The sequence below is a fragment of the Physcomitrium patens genome, chromosome 3, assembly GCF_059467195.1.
Source record: "Physcomitrium patens ecotype Gransden chromosome 3, ASM5946719v1, whole genome shotgun sequence".
NCBI classification, from domain to species: Eukaryota; Viridiplantae; Streptophyta; class Bryopsida; order Funariales; family Funariaceae; genus Physcomitrium; species Physcomitrium patens.
In genome coordinates, this window is record NC_143412.1 from 7,850,557 (window position 1) to 7,863,958 (window position 13,402).

General features: G+C 35.4%; 2 protein-coding genes across 3 annotated transcripts; one reads left to right on the plus strand and one right to left on the minus strand.

Annotated features, from left to right (window-relative positions):
• The first annotated feature begins 6,204 nt into the window (after positions 1 to 6,204).
• On the plus strand, positions 6,205 to 7,330 carry LOC112280125 (photosystem I reaction center subunit psaK, chloroplastic). The gene is made up of 3 exons (XM_024515215.3): positions 6,205 to 6,392; positions 6,685 to 6,756; positions 7,052 to 7,330. Exons 1-3 carry the CDS (start codon positions 6,294 to 6,296, stop codon positions 7,277 to 7,279), a joined length of 399 nt encoding a protein of 132 aa, XP_024370983.1. The 5' UTR covers positions 6,205 to 6,293; the 3' UTR covers positions 7,280 to 7,330.
• A 366-nt stretch (positions 7,331 to 7,696) lies between these two features.
• On the minus strand, positions 7,697 to 12,477 carry LOC112280124 (uncharacterized). Of its 2 annotated transcripts, none has more exons than XM_024515212.3 (11): positions 11,962 to 12,477; positions 11,089 to 11,401; positions 10,593 to 10,889; positions 10,298 to 10,337; positions 10,047 to 10,130; positions 9,658 to 9,831; positions 9,334 to 9,412; positions 9,143 to 9,193; positions 8,578 to 8,924; positions 8,347 to 8,421; positions 7,697 to 8,145 (listed from the first exon to the last, which is right to left on the minus strand). In XM_024515212.3, exons 2-11 carry the CDS (start codon positions 11,253 to 11,255, stop codon positions 7,909 to 7,911), a joined length of 1,551 nt encoding a protein of 516 aa, XP_024370980.1. In that variant the 5' UTR covers positions 11,256 to 11,401; positions 11,962 to 12,477; the 3' UTR covers positions 7,697 to 7,908. The 2 variants fall into 2 exon arrangements, with proteins under 2 accessions (XP_024370980.1, XP_090104786.1); XM_090248660.1 differs by having other exon boundaries at positions 12,244 to 12,467.
• Positions 12,478 to 13,402: the final 925 nt, after the last annotated feature.

The window sequence follows — 13,402 nt, forward strand, 5'->3', positions numbered from 1 at the left end:
TCCAACCATGTAGAAATTATTTCCTTACATGAAGCATCCTGGGAATGTATTTGGTTGCCATCAATTGATAAACTCATTCAAATAATATGTGGATTTTTATATGATGATTCTCCAACTATCTTGTATAAAGTTAATAGTACTTGTGTTGCATAGATGGAAATTGGTTTTATTAAAAGAGACATGACAAAGCATATTGATTCAAAGTATTTTAGTTATACCCATGACTTGATTACTGATCAAACACTTATAATTAAGAAAATTGAATCCACAAATAACCTTGCTGATCTCTTTATCAAAGCTCTCCCATTGTGCAACCATTGCCGACTTACTTATGGCATTGTTATGCAGCGACTTGCTTTTCTTGAATAAGAAAGTTAATGAATTCTTTAAATAATTAAGAAAAATGATGTTGTACTCTTTTTCCTTCATCTATGATTTTGTCCTTGAATACAATAAGGTTTTTTTAGATAAGGTTTTAATGAGGCAACAATTATTGATCTTGCAAGATTACAAAAAAGTATAGATCATAATTCTATACAAATTTTATATTATGTAAATATTATGATGAGCGAAGAGGAGTGTTGAGAGCATTAAATGTAGCCGGTGCTCTCCATAATATGTATTGTAATCTACATTAAATACTATAGCTAGAATATTTAGAATGTAGTAGAAAGAAACTATTTATCCTCTCTCTTTCTCCTTTTATATATGAAACACAACCACATCAATAGATTTTGTGTGAAGCTTTCTCTCTCATTAGAAACTCTCTTGTGTGTATATTACTTACTACTACTCTTGTGTCTTTTTAAACATTCTCAACAATAACAAAGACAAACACAATAGATGTAACATATTATAGAAATAGTATTCCAATAGAGTCAATAAGACTAAGGAATCAATGAGAAAGTGATAAAAATACAAGCATGAATAGATTTGCAACTTAAGTGATAAGAAAAATTAAAAATATAGTAGTAATATTATAAAAGAGATAGCAAACAAAGGAAAATCACATATTTTATATATTGTAGTAATCAACTAAGTATTAAAGAATTATAATAGTAGCATCAAAAGAATCTTTGGAAGTAAAAATTAATCAAAAATATTATAGAAGAATCATACAAAATAAAGAAATAAGATTCAATAAGTAATATTAATAATATGTAGTAAAATTATGTCTAAAAGTAGAAATTTAAAATAAAATATGATAGAAATTTTTAACAAAAATAAAAAATAATAAAAAATAATTGGTACAATAAATAAAATAATAATAAAAAATAATTGGTACAATAAATAAAATAAAGAAGAATAAAAATCTATTTTTTTGGTAGTAAAATATAGACCATAAAAGACTTATAAGAAAAAGTTATAGTACATAAAATAAAAACAAAATTATTGTGTAATTGTAGCAAAAGAAACTTGTAGACAATTGAATAAGTCAAAAGATACATATATTTTTTTAAAGTATCATTTAACAAAGATAAAGAGAGGCAACTAGGAAAAAAAAAGTTGGGCAAGTACAAGCAATAAATGTGATTGAAGGTTTAGAAATATTAGAATATAATAAAAATTAGGTCACATTGCTCCAAATACAACTTTGCGGTTTAAATTAATAAAATGTTATTTAAGAAAGAATAATTAACTAAAGATCCCAAAGGCTAAAGAAAAAGAAATAGGAAATTTGATTTTCTAAGAGAGTTTTAACAAACAATTTATGATCTTGTATTACTCAATATAAAATAAAGTCTTACATGATCTAAATAAACTTATATACATGTTTAAAACAATTGTAACTTTTTAAAGGAGAGTAAGTTGAAACGGTTAGTATGTAACATTCTTATCTATGATATAATACTATCCTTTATGGAAACAAAATTTAACTTTTTAAAGTGAGTTTATATTCGAATTTTTTTGATTCCACTTTCTTTTTAGGACACATAAGTTCCAAACAATAAGTCAATGTTACTTAAAGAGACCTTCTCTCACAAAACTGATAAAAATCGAAGGCATTGTTCATTGATTGATTGTTGTGAAAATAGAAACAAAAAGGCCAGGTAGAAATATATAGCTTTAAAAAAGAATTAAAAAAAATCTCAATTTTTTATGATTTATAATTTTATTTAATTTTTATCTCGAAATGATGATGCATCTACTTAATACACTTGCAAATGAGGGTTTGATGGTTTTGTTTCTTAATTAATAAATCATCTTGATTTGTGGTTTATTTTTGCTCAAACTGGTGCTTAATTAGAAATAAATATGTTATTGAAGTTTTTGCTCTATTTCTTCTCAATTGTATATTATCTTTAAAACAAATATACATGTGTATGAAGCCAAGTGAAGCTATGTAAGAAAAAAATATCTTTGAGTAATAAGAAATTGATAATTTTTTTAATGTAAAGAATATCATTTGATTTTAGTTTCTATGTTATGAAGTATATAATCCATACATCTTAAAGTGAAGAAATAATAAAATTTCATTCCAAATTTTCATATTTTTGAAATTTACATTCAATTTTTAAAATTTTAATTATTTTTTTTTAAAAAAATTATAAATTTTAACTATATGTATATATTTCTAATTGTATTATATAGATTTAAAGGTGCTATTGATAAGTAAAAGACTATGTTGTGTAATATAAATTATGCATAAAAGAAACAAGAGATTATGTAGAAAAACAAAGCCTTTAAAAATAAAATACTCAAAGATTTGTGTAATTTAGAAGTTTAGATTTCCATATCTCTTTTGCACAACACAGACCTAATTGTATATCATAATAGATTTTTTATTCTTTGAAGGTGTGTTAACACTATTAATAAGAATTATAATCCACTTCATTTTTATATAGTAATTTATTTTATATATTATAAAATTTAAAGATCTTAATATATATATATATATATATATATATATATATATGTGTGTGTGTGTATGTGTGTGTGTGTGAGATCAAATACAAGAAGATGATACTAAATATTCTTAGATTTTATTTTTTAATTTTTAAAAACAATGGTTTGTAATAGCCTACAATAAGAAAAAAATATTTTATTATTATAATTTAGATTTTTTTGATGTTTTAATATTATTAAACTAGATTCTATTTGAAAGTTAATATAATAAAAAATTATCAACTTTTTTTTGTTAGATTAACAAATACTTATTTATTCTAATTTATAATATATTTACACCCACACACACACATAAAGAAAACCACAAAATATTGGATTTAATTTAATTTTTAAAAATTAAACAAAATAATTTTGTTAACCAAATCAAATAATATCCTTTAGAAACAAAAAAAAAGAATACATAAAGAAATTCAACAAAATATTGAACATTGTGTTGAATGCAAAAGAAACAAATTATTGCACAATAAAGAAGACAAACACATGAAATTATACAATGTGTCCAACAAGAAGAAGTAATTGGTGAGGAAACAAATCTACATGATGACAAAAAGAATACTATTTATAAGACTTAACATTTGAAAGTACATAACAATGATAGATGTTTAAATATAAAAACTCAAAGTCATGGAATGCTAAATTGATTAAATGAAAGAAAATTTATTAGTAAACAAAATCCAAATATATTGAAGAAAGAACAAAATAAAAGGATTTAATTGTTTATTTTATTTTAAGATCTATTATTATCAAAACAATAAGATAATAAAAGATAGATGTGACAAGATAAACGAAGAATTTTACATTGCTTAGAGTTTAAATTGAATAGTAGCATTTTTAAACATTATGGTTCTTATTGTATTCATATACCTGAATTATTTTAATATAAAATTGGTATCTATTGTAAAAATATTTTTAATCTTGTTATGCATTTATAAATACTATTAATAGATAAGGTACATATAAACCAAGAATGGCACAAATTACAATTTTTTTGGAACAAATAAAGTGGAAGCTTAAACCATGATTAGGAAAAAATTAGATATGTTCCTTTATTTTTGGCTAAACTCATAATTAATTACCATAGGCAAGACAAGAATAATAAATAATTAAAAAATAATGTGTAAATTTGAATTTTTAGGCAAATAATAACATGGGACAACATACTCTCCAATAACTTATTTTGTACTTAATAAGAAAATAAATTTAATATTTGATGTTTAACATATTTTATTATTAAACGCAACATCTTAAAGTTATGAAATATTGTCACTTTATTTACTTTGGTTACTTTGTTTAGACTTTGAATGCAATTTAAAGAAATCTAAGACATAATTATAGGATGACATAGATGATTGTTACAATGTGTTTACAAAGAACATCTAACTTATTTATCACTTCATTATATTATTATGTCTCTAAGGAGAAAAATGAATGCACAATATACATTTAAGGAAACATGTTACATAATGGAAATGAAAGCCAATGTGAAACAATAAGAAACTTTCTACATATAATTAAAAATGGACCTTTATTCATTCAACTCTTTTTTAGAAGATATAAATACTCTATTGTTTTATGTGGTAGGAAGTAATTCTACAAAATTATGGTAGGTGCAGGGATGACAATGAATAAAAACAAATAAGGTAAGGAAGAATAATTCAAGTTCAGTCTTTTCTTTATATATATAGCATTATCAAATTTAATAAAAAAATGCACAAGAATTTCAAATATTCAACTTGGATTATAAAATAATTAATCTTTTCTCTGAAATATTTGTACTCCTACACATGCAATATAATATATTTACAAGTATATTTGCAAAGCATACAATAAGACAACTATACAAATAAGATACGTCAATAATTAAACTTGACAATATATTAATATAAGATATTCAACTGCTTTATAAGTTGCATGGCATTTGATTAGAAAGTTATGAAATGTTGTGCAAACTGCCTTACATCTTTCAAAAAGTAAGATTCTATCCAATTAATAATGATCAAAGTATTTTTATAACACGTGAAGAAATAATCGTAAGCATTCATTGCACTTTTTGAAGCATTTTTCTCTATTAATAATAGTTATATATATATATATATATATATATATATAATTCCACAACAATACATTCATGGAATTTTTTAAAAACAAATGTGAAAATTGTCAATGTGGATTTTCAATAAGGAGCTTATTTTTATTTATTTATTTATTTATTATTTTTTTTCATAATGCAAGTGAAAGATTTTATCTTAAGTTTATATTAATGAATATTCAAAATTTTCAATAATTTTAAGATTTAAAAACAATAAATTGAGTGATTCATCCAATATTTAAGAACCCTTAAATTGGAGATGGAATTATAAACAGATAAAAGAAGACGCATTCAATGTCTTGACATAAAATCAAAAATAAAATAATAAAAAAATAAAAATTGCAAGCAATCACAAGCACAATTTGTTAGTTTTTTTTTTTTTTTTTCTTTTTTTTCTTCAATTTACACCAGTTTTTTTTGCAAAGCATCAAAAGTAATACCAAACACTTGTCACTAGTCATTTCAATAACTACTTGATTTTTGGACATATGATCCAAAATTCTATCTTTGATCCAAAATTCTATCAAAGATAAAATATTCAGTATATGGGTATAGTTTGTTCCCTTTCGTTTCTATATATAAATATATATATATATATATATATAGGGTAATATTAAATAGACCCACTGTTGGGTTGATTTAGTAAAAACTTTGGTCTATTTAACATTCCCATATATATATATATATATATATATATACATATATATGGGAATGTTAATCGCACACACATCGCACACACATACACATTCTCTCTACTTTTTTCGTGGTATCATTAAAAACATGGTTTCAAAATTCTGGGTTACAACACATGCATTGTGATTCACATTGTAAAGCGTGGAATAAACATTGAATTCAAAGCCATTTAACTTACTCGCAGTCCAATACCACCAAAACCAGGTGCAATAAAACTTTACTTCACGATCCACGCAGCAGGAAGACAGGACGAGCTGGCACTGAGCTGGCACCCAGGGCATCATCCCATTGGTTGAGGAGACTCCTCACCCTTCCCACCGGGTCCAGGTCTGCAGAAAAAGGCGCGGGGCCTTATCTGAAGGGGGGGGGGATTTGGGGCAGAGTGTGTGTGTGGGTGGTGCTCGAAGGTCGCGGCTATGGCGATTGGCCCACGGGCCCCCATAATCCACATCGCTATCTCGACGACGGCAACAAGAGTGCCGATCCTCGCTTCGCCGTTCCCCGCAGCGCATTCTAGCTCTCTTCTTCTTCTTCTTCTTCTTCCGCCTCTGCATCCCGTCTCCATACCGTTTCGAACTTGTTTGTGCGGCGGAATCCATCTCCAATGGCAGCCATGGCCACCACGATGTCTGTCGCCACCGTGCGCCAGTTCGAAGGCCTCAAGGCCACCACCAGCAGCTTCAGCAAGCCCCTCCCAAGCTTGGTACGTGATTTTGCGAGCTGGGTCGCTGTGGAACTTGTGGGTCTCAAATGGGTTCGAGTGTCACCATTATTGCCTTACTGGGTTTTCATGCATGGACTGGTTCAGTTCCAGGCAGCCGAGTGTGGGGGGCTGTAGGAAGTTCATGTAGTTTATAAATTGTTGCGTCAGTGAGTAACCTACAGGATTATACTTTGGGAATTGTCTCGATTTACAGCTGCATGTTGCTTTATCATCCTGAGTTTGATTAATCACCTGCGATTGCTGTCTTACTGGGAAGTACTTTGGAATGTAGGCTTTGAGGAAGACCGCCGGAAAGGGTGCTTTGGGTGCCCGCTGTGACTACATTGGATCATCCACGAACCTGGTATTGACCATTCTTGACTAATACTGTGATGGAAAGTTGATTAACTCGGGATGCGCAATGTTTGTTTTTGACGTAAGAGCTGGTAGTTTCCAGGAGTCGATGACTCACTCCTACTGAGTGTGCGTGAGTGTAGTGTTAATCTTCAGCGTGATTCGCCGAGAAACAAATCCGCATTCTAGGTTGTCAGATGCTCCCACTTTCGCTGGTCTCGCTGTGGATATCTGTCGGATCATGTGTTCTTCTATGTGCATATAATGAAACCTATCTGACGGGATTTCAATGTGCGATGTTGCAGATCATGGTTGCTTCGACCACTTTGATGCTGTTCGCTGGAAGATTTGGCCTTGCCCCTTCAGCCAACAGGAAATCAACCGCTGGACTGAAGCTTGTCGACAGAGATTCTGGCCTTCAAACTGGTGACCCCGCTGGATTCACAGCAACCGACACCCTGGCCTGTGGCGCTTTGGGACACGTGATCGGTGTAGGAATTGTTCTAGGACTTAAGGCCACTGCTGGTCTGTAAAGTGTACTGTTCGCTGATTTGTAAAGAATTTAAGTTTGGAACACCCTCAAATCTTCTCTTCCTGTTGGGATATCTTATTGAACTCGTCCTTTTTTCAATAGCAGTCTCTTGAAGTTGCATTTGCCTATCATTCTTGCTGGTATTGTATCTTCTTTTAAATCTGAGTCTAAGGTTTCAGTTGTAGGGTCTATCATTCTCGGGATACTCTTGCCCAATCTAAAAATCTGAACTACACCCATCCCTCACAGTTGACTCCCAATCGATCTGTCTGAAGTACTGTTTATTAACCTTAATAATGACATATGTTCGTTTTTAAAATAAACGAGTGTATTCAACTTCTTCTGAAAGTACTTTGCTGTGGGTCACAAATCATACATGAATATGTCTCAGTAACCTATTTTTTCGATCGGTCCAATCTTGAACGTGGCAATCCACCCTCAACGAGAAAAATCTTTTGAATAACAATGCAATATTCTCGTTCTCATGACAGATTTCATCTTAATCACATATAGCCGTGCAAGTGAACATACTCTACTCCACTCTAGCTATAAATAGCCCACACTGGCCCATAACGCCGGACTGTGAATTCGCAAGCACACTCCCTCTATGACTAGATCTATTCAATTTAACTAACCCCGCTCTTCACCGATCTCAAAACTATCAGAACTTCCAAAACTGCCTGTTCCTACGAAATCCATCATTCTTCGCATGGATTCAGACCTAGCGAGAGGACGGCCAGTTCGTTTCCGTCTGTACAAATACAAGGCACTCCCGGCCACAAACAGCACAGCCACTGCGCCAAATAAGGTGCCAACAATGATGCCTACTTTCGCCTTGCTCGACAGCCCTTCTGGTCCTAAGTAAATCTGCACAAAGTGGTGGCATCTTAGTATCAGGATACTTTACACAAGTTATCGGTCAATCTGATCACTGATCTACTCGCAGGTTTAGGTTTGTAATGATACAACGCTGATCTAATTTGGTGGACTTATCATCAACTTTACGACCATGACAACTGGAAGATTGATCCATCGATTGCAATTTGGGAAAAAGGAAGACTAGAGTACCGAATTCAGACCGCTCCCAGGTCGTGTAAGCACTTGCAAACCGAGCAAAGTTCCATTCTTTATCTCACCCTTGACCTGCAAACAAAGTAATGTTCAAAACTGACCTCGAAATGCTAGGTGCCAGCTTTTGTTCAGCATGAGCAGAGAGGAACATCACACAAGCTTTTCTACGAATTCGGCTCAGAAGTATGTACAAGTCGGAGAATCATATGAGGGTTATTTGAGACCAACCTCCCAGAGTGCCTGTGTCAGTAAGACGAGATCGTAATGAGGAGCCTGAGTCGCTATGCTTCGGCTTCCAGAAGCAGGATCAAACGAGACGTTGCCACTACAACCCTCAAACTCAATAACTCCTGGCCCGGATCCGTTGAGTGCTTTAATAACATTGTCTTTGGTGACATTAGCCTTCGCCTTGATGAGGTTATCGACAATAATGAAGTAAGTTTGCACAGCATCAATTAGGTGGGGGACGTAAGAACGCGTTCTGGTTTTGCCTTCTGAAGGAGAGCCTGGATACTTTTTAGATTTCCAATAAGAGTAGAACTTCGCGCATGGGCCGGTGGTGAGGATATCGCCACCTGAGCCAATGGTAAAGAATAATCCCGAGTTTACTTTCATCACGAGTAGCACATTGGTTTTGCGCTATTTTGTAGTCTCTCTCAGTAAATCACAATTTCCACATTGTGTCCCCCTACATTGATCACTTTCCTCTACTTGTAAGAAAAACAGATCCTTCACGGGATTTCTGCAAAAAGGGGAAATATCAAATGCTCCTGTCATTGTGTGCATTACGTACCATGTGGAGAAACTCCAATTTCTCCTTGTATTGCGTTTACCAACTTGGGATCTGCAATGAGGCAAAAACTGTTGAGAATTCAATGTAGGTATCAAATCATTAACTCCCTCGGATTAGGAATGAAGAAGTCAAGTGCAGCCCTGACTCTCATCCTTGCTAGTCACATGCCTTGCAGGAGGAAAGAACCAAACCTGTTACATTCACATCTGCAGGATCAAAAGCAGTAACTCCGTCCGTACCGAAGTACCAAAATGGCCACCTCAATTTGTCCTGGAGAAAAACAAATAAGTTTAAGACTACAAAAAAGTCCAATTCATAGTCTCAATGCTGGGAGAATCCTATTCAATGTAAAACTCGGCAGATTGTCTATTACACTGCAACTGACGCTGTAATCGTTGCAATGTAGAAAGGATTTTGCAGATTCCAGTTAATCAAACATTCTATCTTCATTGCAAGAGAGATCTGCAGAAAGCCTGTCTTGGAGATTGAAATCTGATGAAGGGTACACTTCATACCAATTTATAAGCAACCTTCCAAATCTCCTGAGCCAGTATTGGATGCACCGCCATGACAATGAAGTCTTCCGTTTCAACCGTCTCTAGGATGGCTGCAAGCTGAGTCTCGTTGATCATCGATTTCTCTCCAGATGATATAGTGTAAACCGTTGTATTTGCTAATGAACCCACCGCCTGCAAACAATCAACGACACTTGTGATATCACCAAGGCTGCTTTGGGGCTGATGTCATTAATTACCAGAAGTAAACCGATTCAACGTGTGAAGAACCACACCACAGGGAATCATCCTTTTGATCGTGTGGCCTCTTTCATACATAGCCTGCTTCAACGAGTTTTCGTGCGCAACTGAGGACATAGTTACAAAATATCCTGTGTCGAGGTACTAACCGCATTTATTTCTGAACCCAGATTCATGCTGTAATAACTCTTTACTGTCAAAACATGGAGACGTTTGATTCCCATTTCCGCCACCTGTGTTCAAGTCCATGTAAGTGAAGCAGCACACAGCAAAATACAATCTTATTATATGTCTGGGCTAATGATACCCACGTCACATCGTTAGAAGCATAACCTATTCTAATCATACATTGGCAAACACCAACTTTGGACGGTCGAGACATGAAATGGGACACACTTACACTGGCTGCAATGGCTGCTGCCTGATACTCATCACTGAAACTGCAATAAAAAAGCAGGAGCAGGTCAATCAGGAATATCAGACAGCTTGCTCAATCAATATACGTCTGATCCAGTCTTGCTCGAAATTGATTGAATTACCACTGATGACTCATGTTAAGCTAATGAAAAGCTACAACGTAGATATCGCTGACGCAGCTACAGAAACATGAGAATCATGTCCATCCATTTTAGTGAATGAGACGTCAACAGTCTGCTCAGTGGGCAAAGCAAAGTTGATCATTTCGGTACGCTTACACTGTTCGAAAAGTCATTGGGAAGGCAACCCGGCTTGAGAGCTTAACTGAAGTGGCAGCAAATGAGATGTGTGAATAATTCCTTTCCCTGAAGACTCGACCAGAGGACATAGCTGCATCTGTGCAAGCAGGGCCTACTGCACCGATCAAAGCAGGAACTATTTGTGGCTTAGTAAGCTGCTCAGTGGCATGCTGCCCACACTGCCAATCACATTCTGTATTTTCTATGCTCGGAATAAAATTATACGATCTGTCCTCTGAGTTGAGAACTTCCATGGCCACCATGAATGCAGAATTCCTGGAAAGTCACCCACAAGCACAGACAAAACTCGATTGGATGTTGCAACTTCTAAAAGGATGCTGGAAAGAGCATCAGGGTAAGCTTTACACAAAGGAGAGCACATCAATAGAACTTAGACACAAACAATCAGTCGCGTGCAAGCTTGTCATACTTTATTGATGAATGTCAGATGAATCATGATCTTGATAGGACTCACCATTCATTGGCCAAGCTGGTGGGGATGAGTGAATCTGGTGAAGGCGACAGAAAACCTAGCCTGTAAGTTGTGTTTACGTTGTATGTTTGTGCTTCCGCAAGTATCAAGCACATGTGCAACACTGCTACAGTAAGAAGTGCCACAGCACTCATCCTTCTCTTCCTCATCGCAGCAAAGCTTTTGAAATCTCTGCGTTCAACCAGACGCAGCGATTCTAAAATTCTACCTCCTCCACCCTCTTTTGGGAGGATGCGATATAGCTCAACTTCTCTGGCCCAGTTAAATAGTTCCTTCTAAACGTTGCGCACCTGCCCTGAAAACGCGATCAGGAAGGGTTCAACAGTGTCAGAGGATTCGCAAGGGCAGTTCTCAAAGCAACAATTGATCCGTGTTCCACATGGAAGTTATCACCTTTAGAATTAGCGACCACAAGACGGATAAACTAGCAACCAAATTTTGATAACACAAGGCAACATGTGCTAGACAGAAAGGTAGAGAAGTAACAAAACGGTTGCTAAGAGTCACTGAAAACGAAGAGGACAGTACTGTAGCCCCGCGTCATCCAAAAGGAAAGTATTGCACAAGGCTGGGAACAATTCATCAATCATTCCATGCGGAGATACTCTAACGACGTATTAATAGTTTAGGCGCAGGAGGGTTGCGTTTGCTTCTAAGATTCCACAACATTCATCCGAATGCGTTCTCCAGGGTGAAGCTAACATTAAACACACCAGGTTTGTTCGCTTCATGTGGTTCAAGTTAGTGGGTCAAATCTCAACACACGCTTGAATGAACAGGGAGCAGAGCAATTAGCTTCACAAACACTAAGCACTCAAGGATTCACCCGATAGCGCAGGCAAACGGAGGCTTTACCTTCTATTGCAGTGCAAAACACTGCAGCAACACAATTGCTCTCGGAGGAAAGAAAATTGGTACGCACATGCGAGCTCATTCCCTCGGAAGCATAGCACAGAGCTCATGTCCAAAAAATAGAAATCGGTCAAGCGATTCGTGCAGGATTCACCACCCCGGACGGCAGATCGACAGCAGGGCGCATCCGACGCGACAAGCTCCGGGCAGAGCTAAGACAGACCAAAACCAGCATAATACAGACAACTGGGACTCGGACACCTTCCAGCGAGGATGATTGCTCACATAATTCAGAGACCCGGCGGGCTTGGAGGAAGATTCCGACACAAGCTTGGACTGCCAGAGACGCAACATGCAGGCAATCAGTAGGCCGAGCGGTATGCACAATGATTGACTAGGGCTGGCACCCAAAGATATAATATTCTGTCCTCACCGGGAAACAAAAAGACTCTCCAGCTACACAAATCGGAAGGCCATCGTCGATACGCCATGGATCGACAGCCGAAAAAACATTGTCTAGATCCCCCCCCCCCCCCCCCCCCAAGCCGTTGAAAACCCAACGCACAGGAATGATTTTCCGTGGGCTCAATCAGACCCGGCGCAGCTCTGGAGCTTCGCCCTGGTCTGGTGGTAGCGACCCATCGCCGATTACAAGCAATCCTACGGGTCTTTTTTTGTAACAAAAAACAAAACTGATTGCATGGGGGGACAGGGAAGTAGTTGCGTTGAAATCCTGCGCGAAGAGGAGGAGGGAGTGGGGCCCCGCTTTGACTCTCTCCCCCGATCGTCGTCGCATGGCTGACTCGCCATCGCGAGAATTGCTAGCTCATTTGCGAGGTTTTCCCGTGCGCCTCCTCCTCCTTGATCCAGGCACTCTCTCTCACACACACTCTTCATTCCCTTCTTGCTCTGTAAAGAGCTATTTTCCCTTCATATACTCATCGAAAAATTATTTAATAATAACAATAATAAAAATAAAGTTTCATAGAGCTTACAGTTTACCCCCTTTTGAATGCAAAAAAGTACTTTTTTGCAAGGATTATGTGTGTGTGTGTGTGTGTGTGTGTCTTGAATTCTTGTTTCTTTTATTTTTGTTCTTTGTGAATGCTGGTTTTTGTCTATGATTTGGAGTGAGGATGATTTTGAATGGAGTGGATTAATGTGATATAGGCAAGTTGGAATATTGGGGTGCAAAGAGGATTGCAATGTTGAGACTTTGGGATAGAGATGTTGGAGTTTGTGTTGGGTGGATTTTAATGATTAATGTTAGTGAAAGTGTGATTATTAATTTAACAAATGGTCCTTTTGGTCAGAAATGTTGAGGTTGAAGAGTGAAAATTATTATTGAGAATAAGTATATGAATATAATATATGTAATGATTATTAGTCAATATATTCAAGGATTTTGTCAACTAATTATGCAGCACCACCTTGTCAATCATGT

Coding starts and splice junctions, on each gene's coding strand:
- LOC112280124 (XM_024515212.3), bottom strand. CDS start 11,255: ATGAGGAAGAGAAGGATGAGTGCTGTGGCACTTCTTACTGTAGCAGTG. Junction 10,890..11,088: donor ACCAGCTTGGCCAATGAATG/GTGAGTCCTATC, acceptor GTGACTTTCCAG/GAATTCTGCATTCATGGTGG. Junction 10,131..10,297: donor CAGCAGCCATTGCAGCCAGT/GTAAGTGTGTCC, acceptor ACTTGAACACAG/GTGGCGGAAATGGGAATCAA.
- LOC112280125 (XM_024515215.3), top strand. CDS start 6,294: ATGGCAGCCATGGCCACCACGATGTCTGTCGCCACCGTGCGCCAGTTC. Junction 6,393..6,684: donor GCAAGCCCCTCCCAAGCTTG/GTACGTGATTTT, acceptor TTTGGAATGTAG/GCTTTGAGGAAGACCGCCGG. Junction 6,757..7,051: donor TTGGATCATCCACGAACCTG/GTATTGACCATT, acceptor GCGATGTTGCAG/ATCATGGTTGCTTCGACCAC.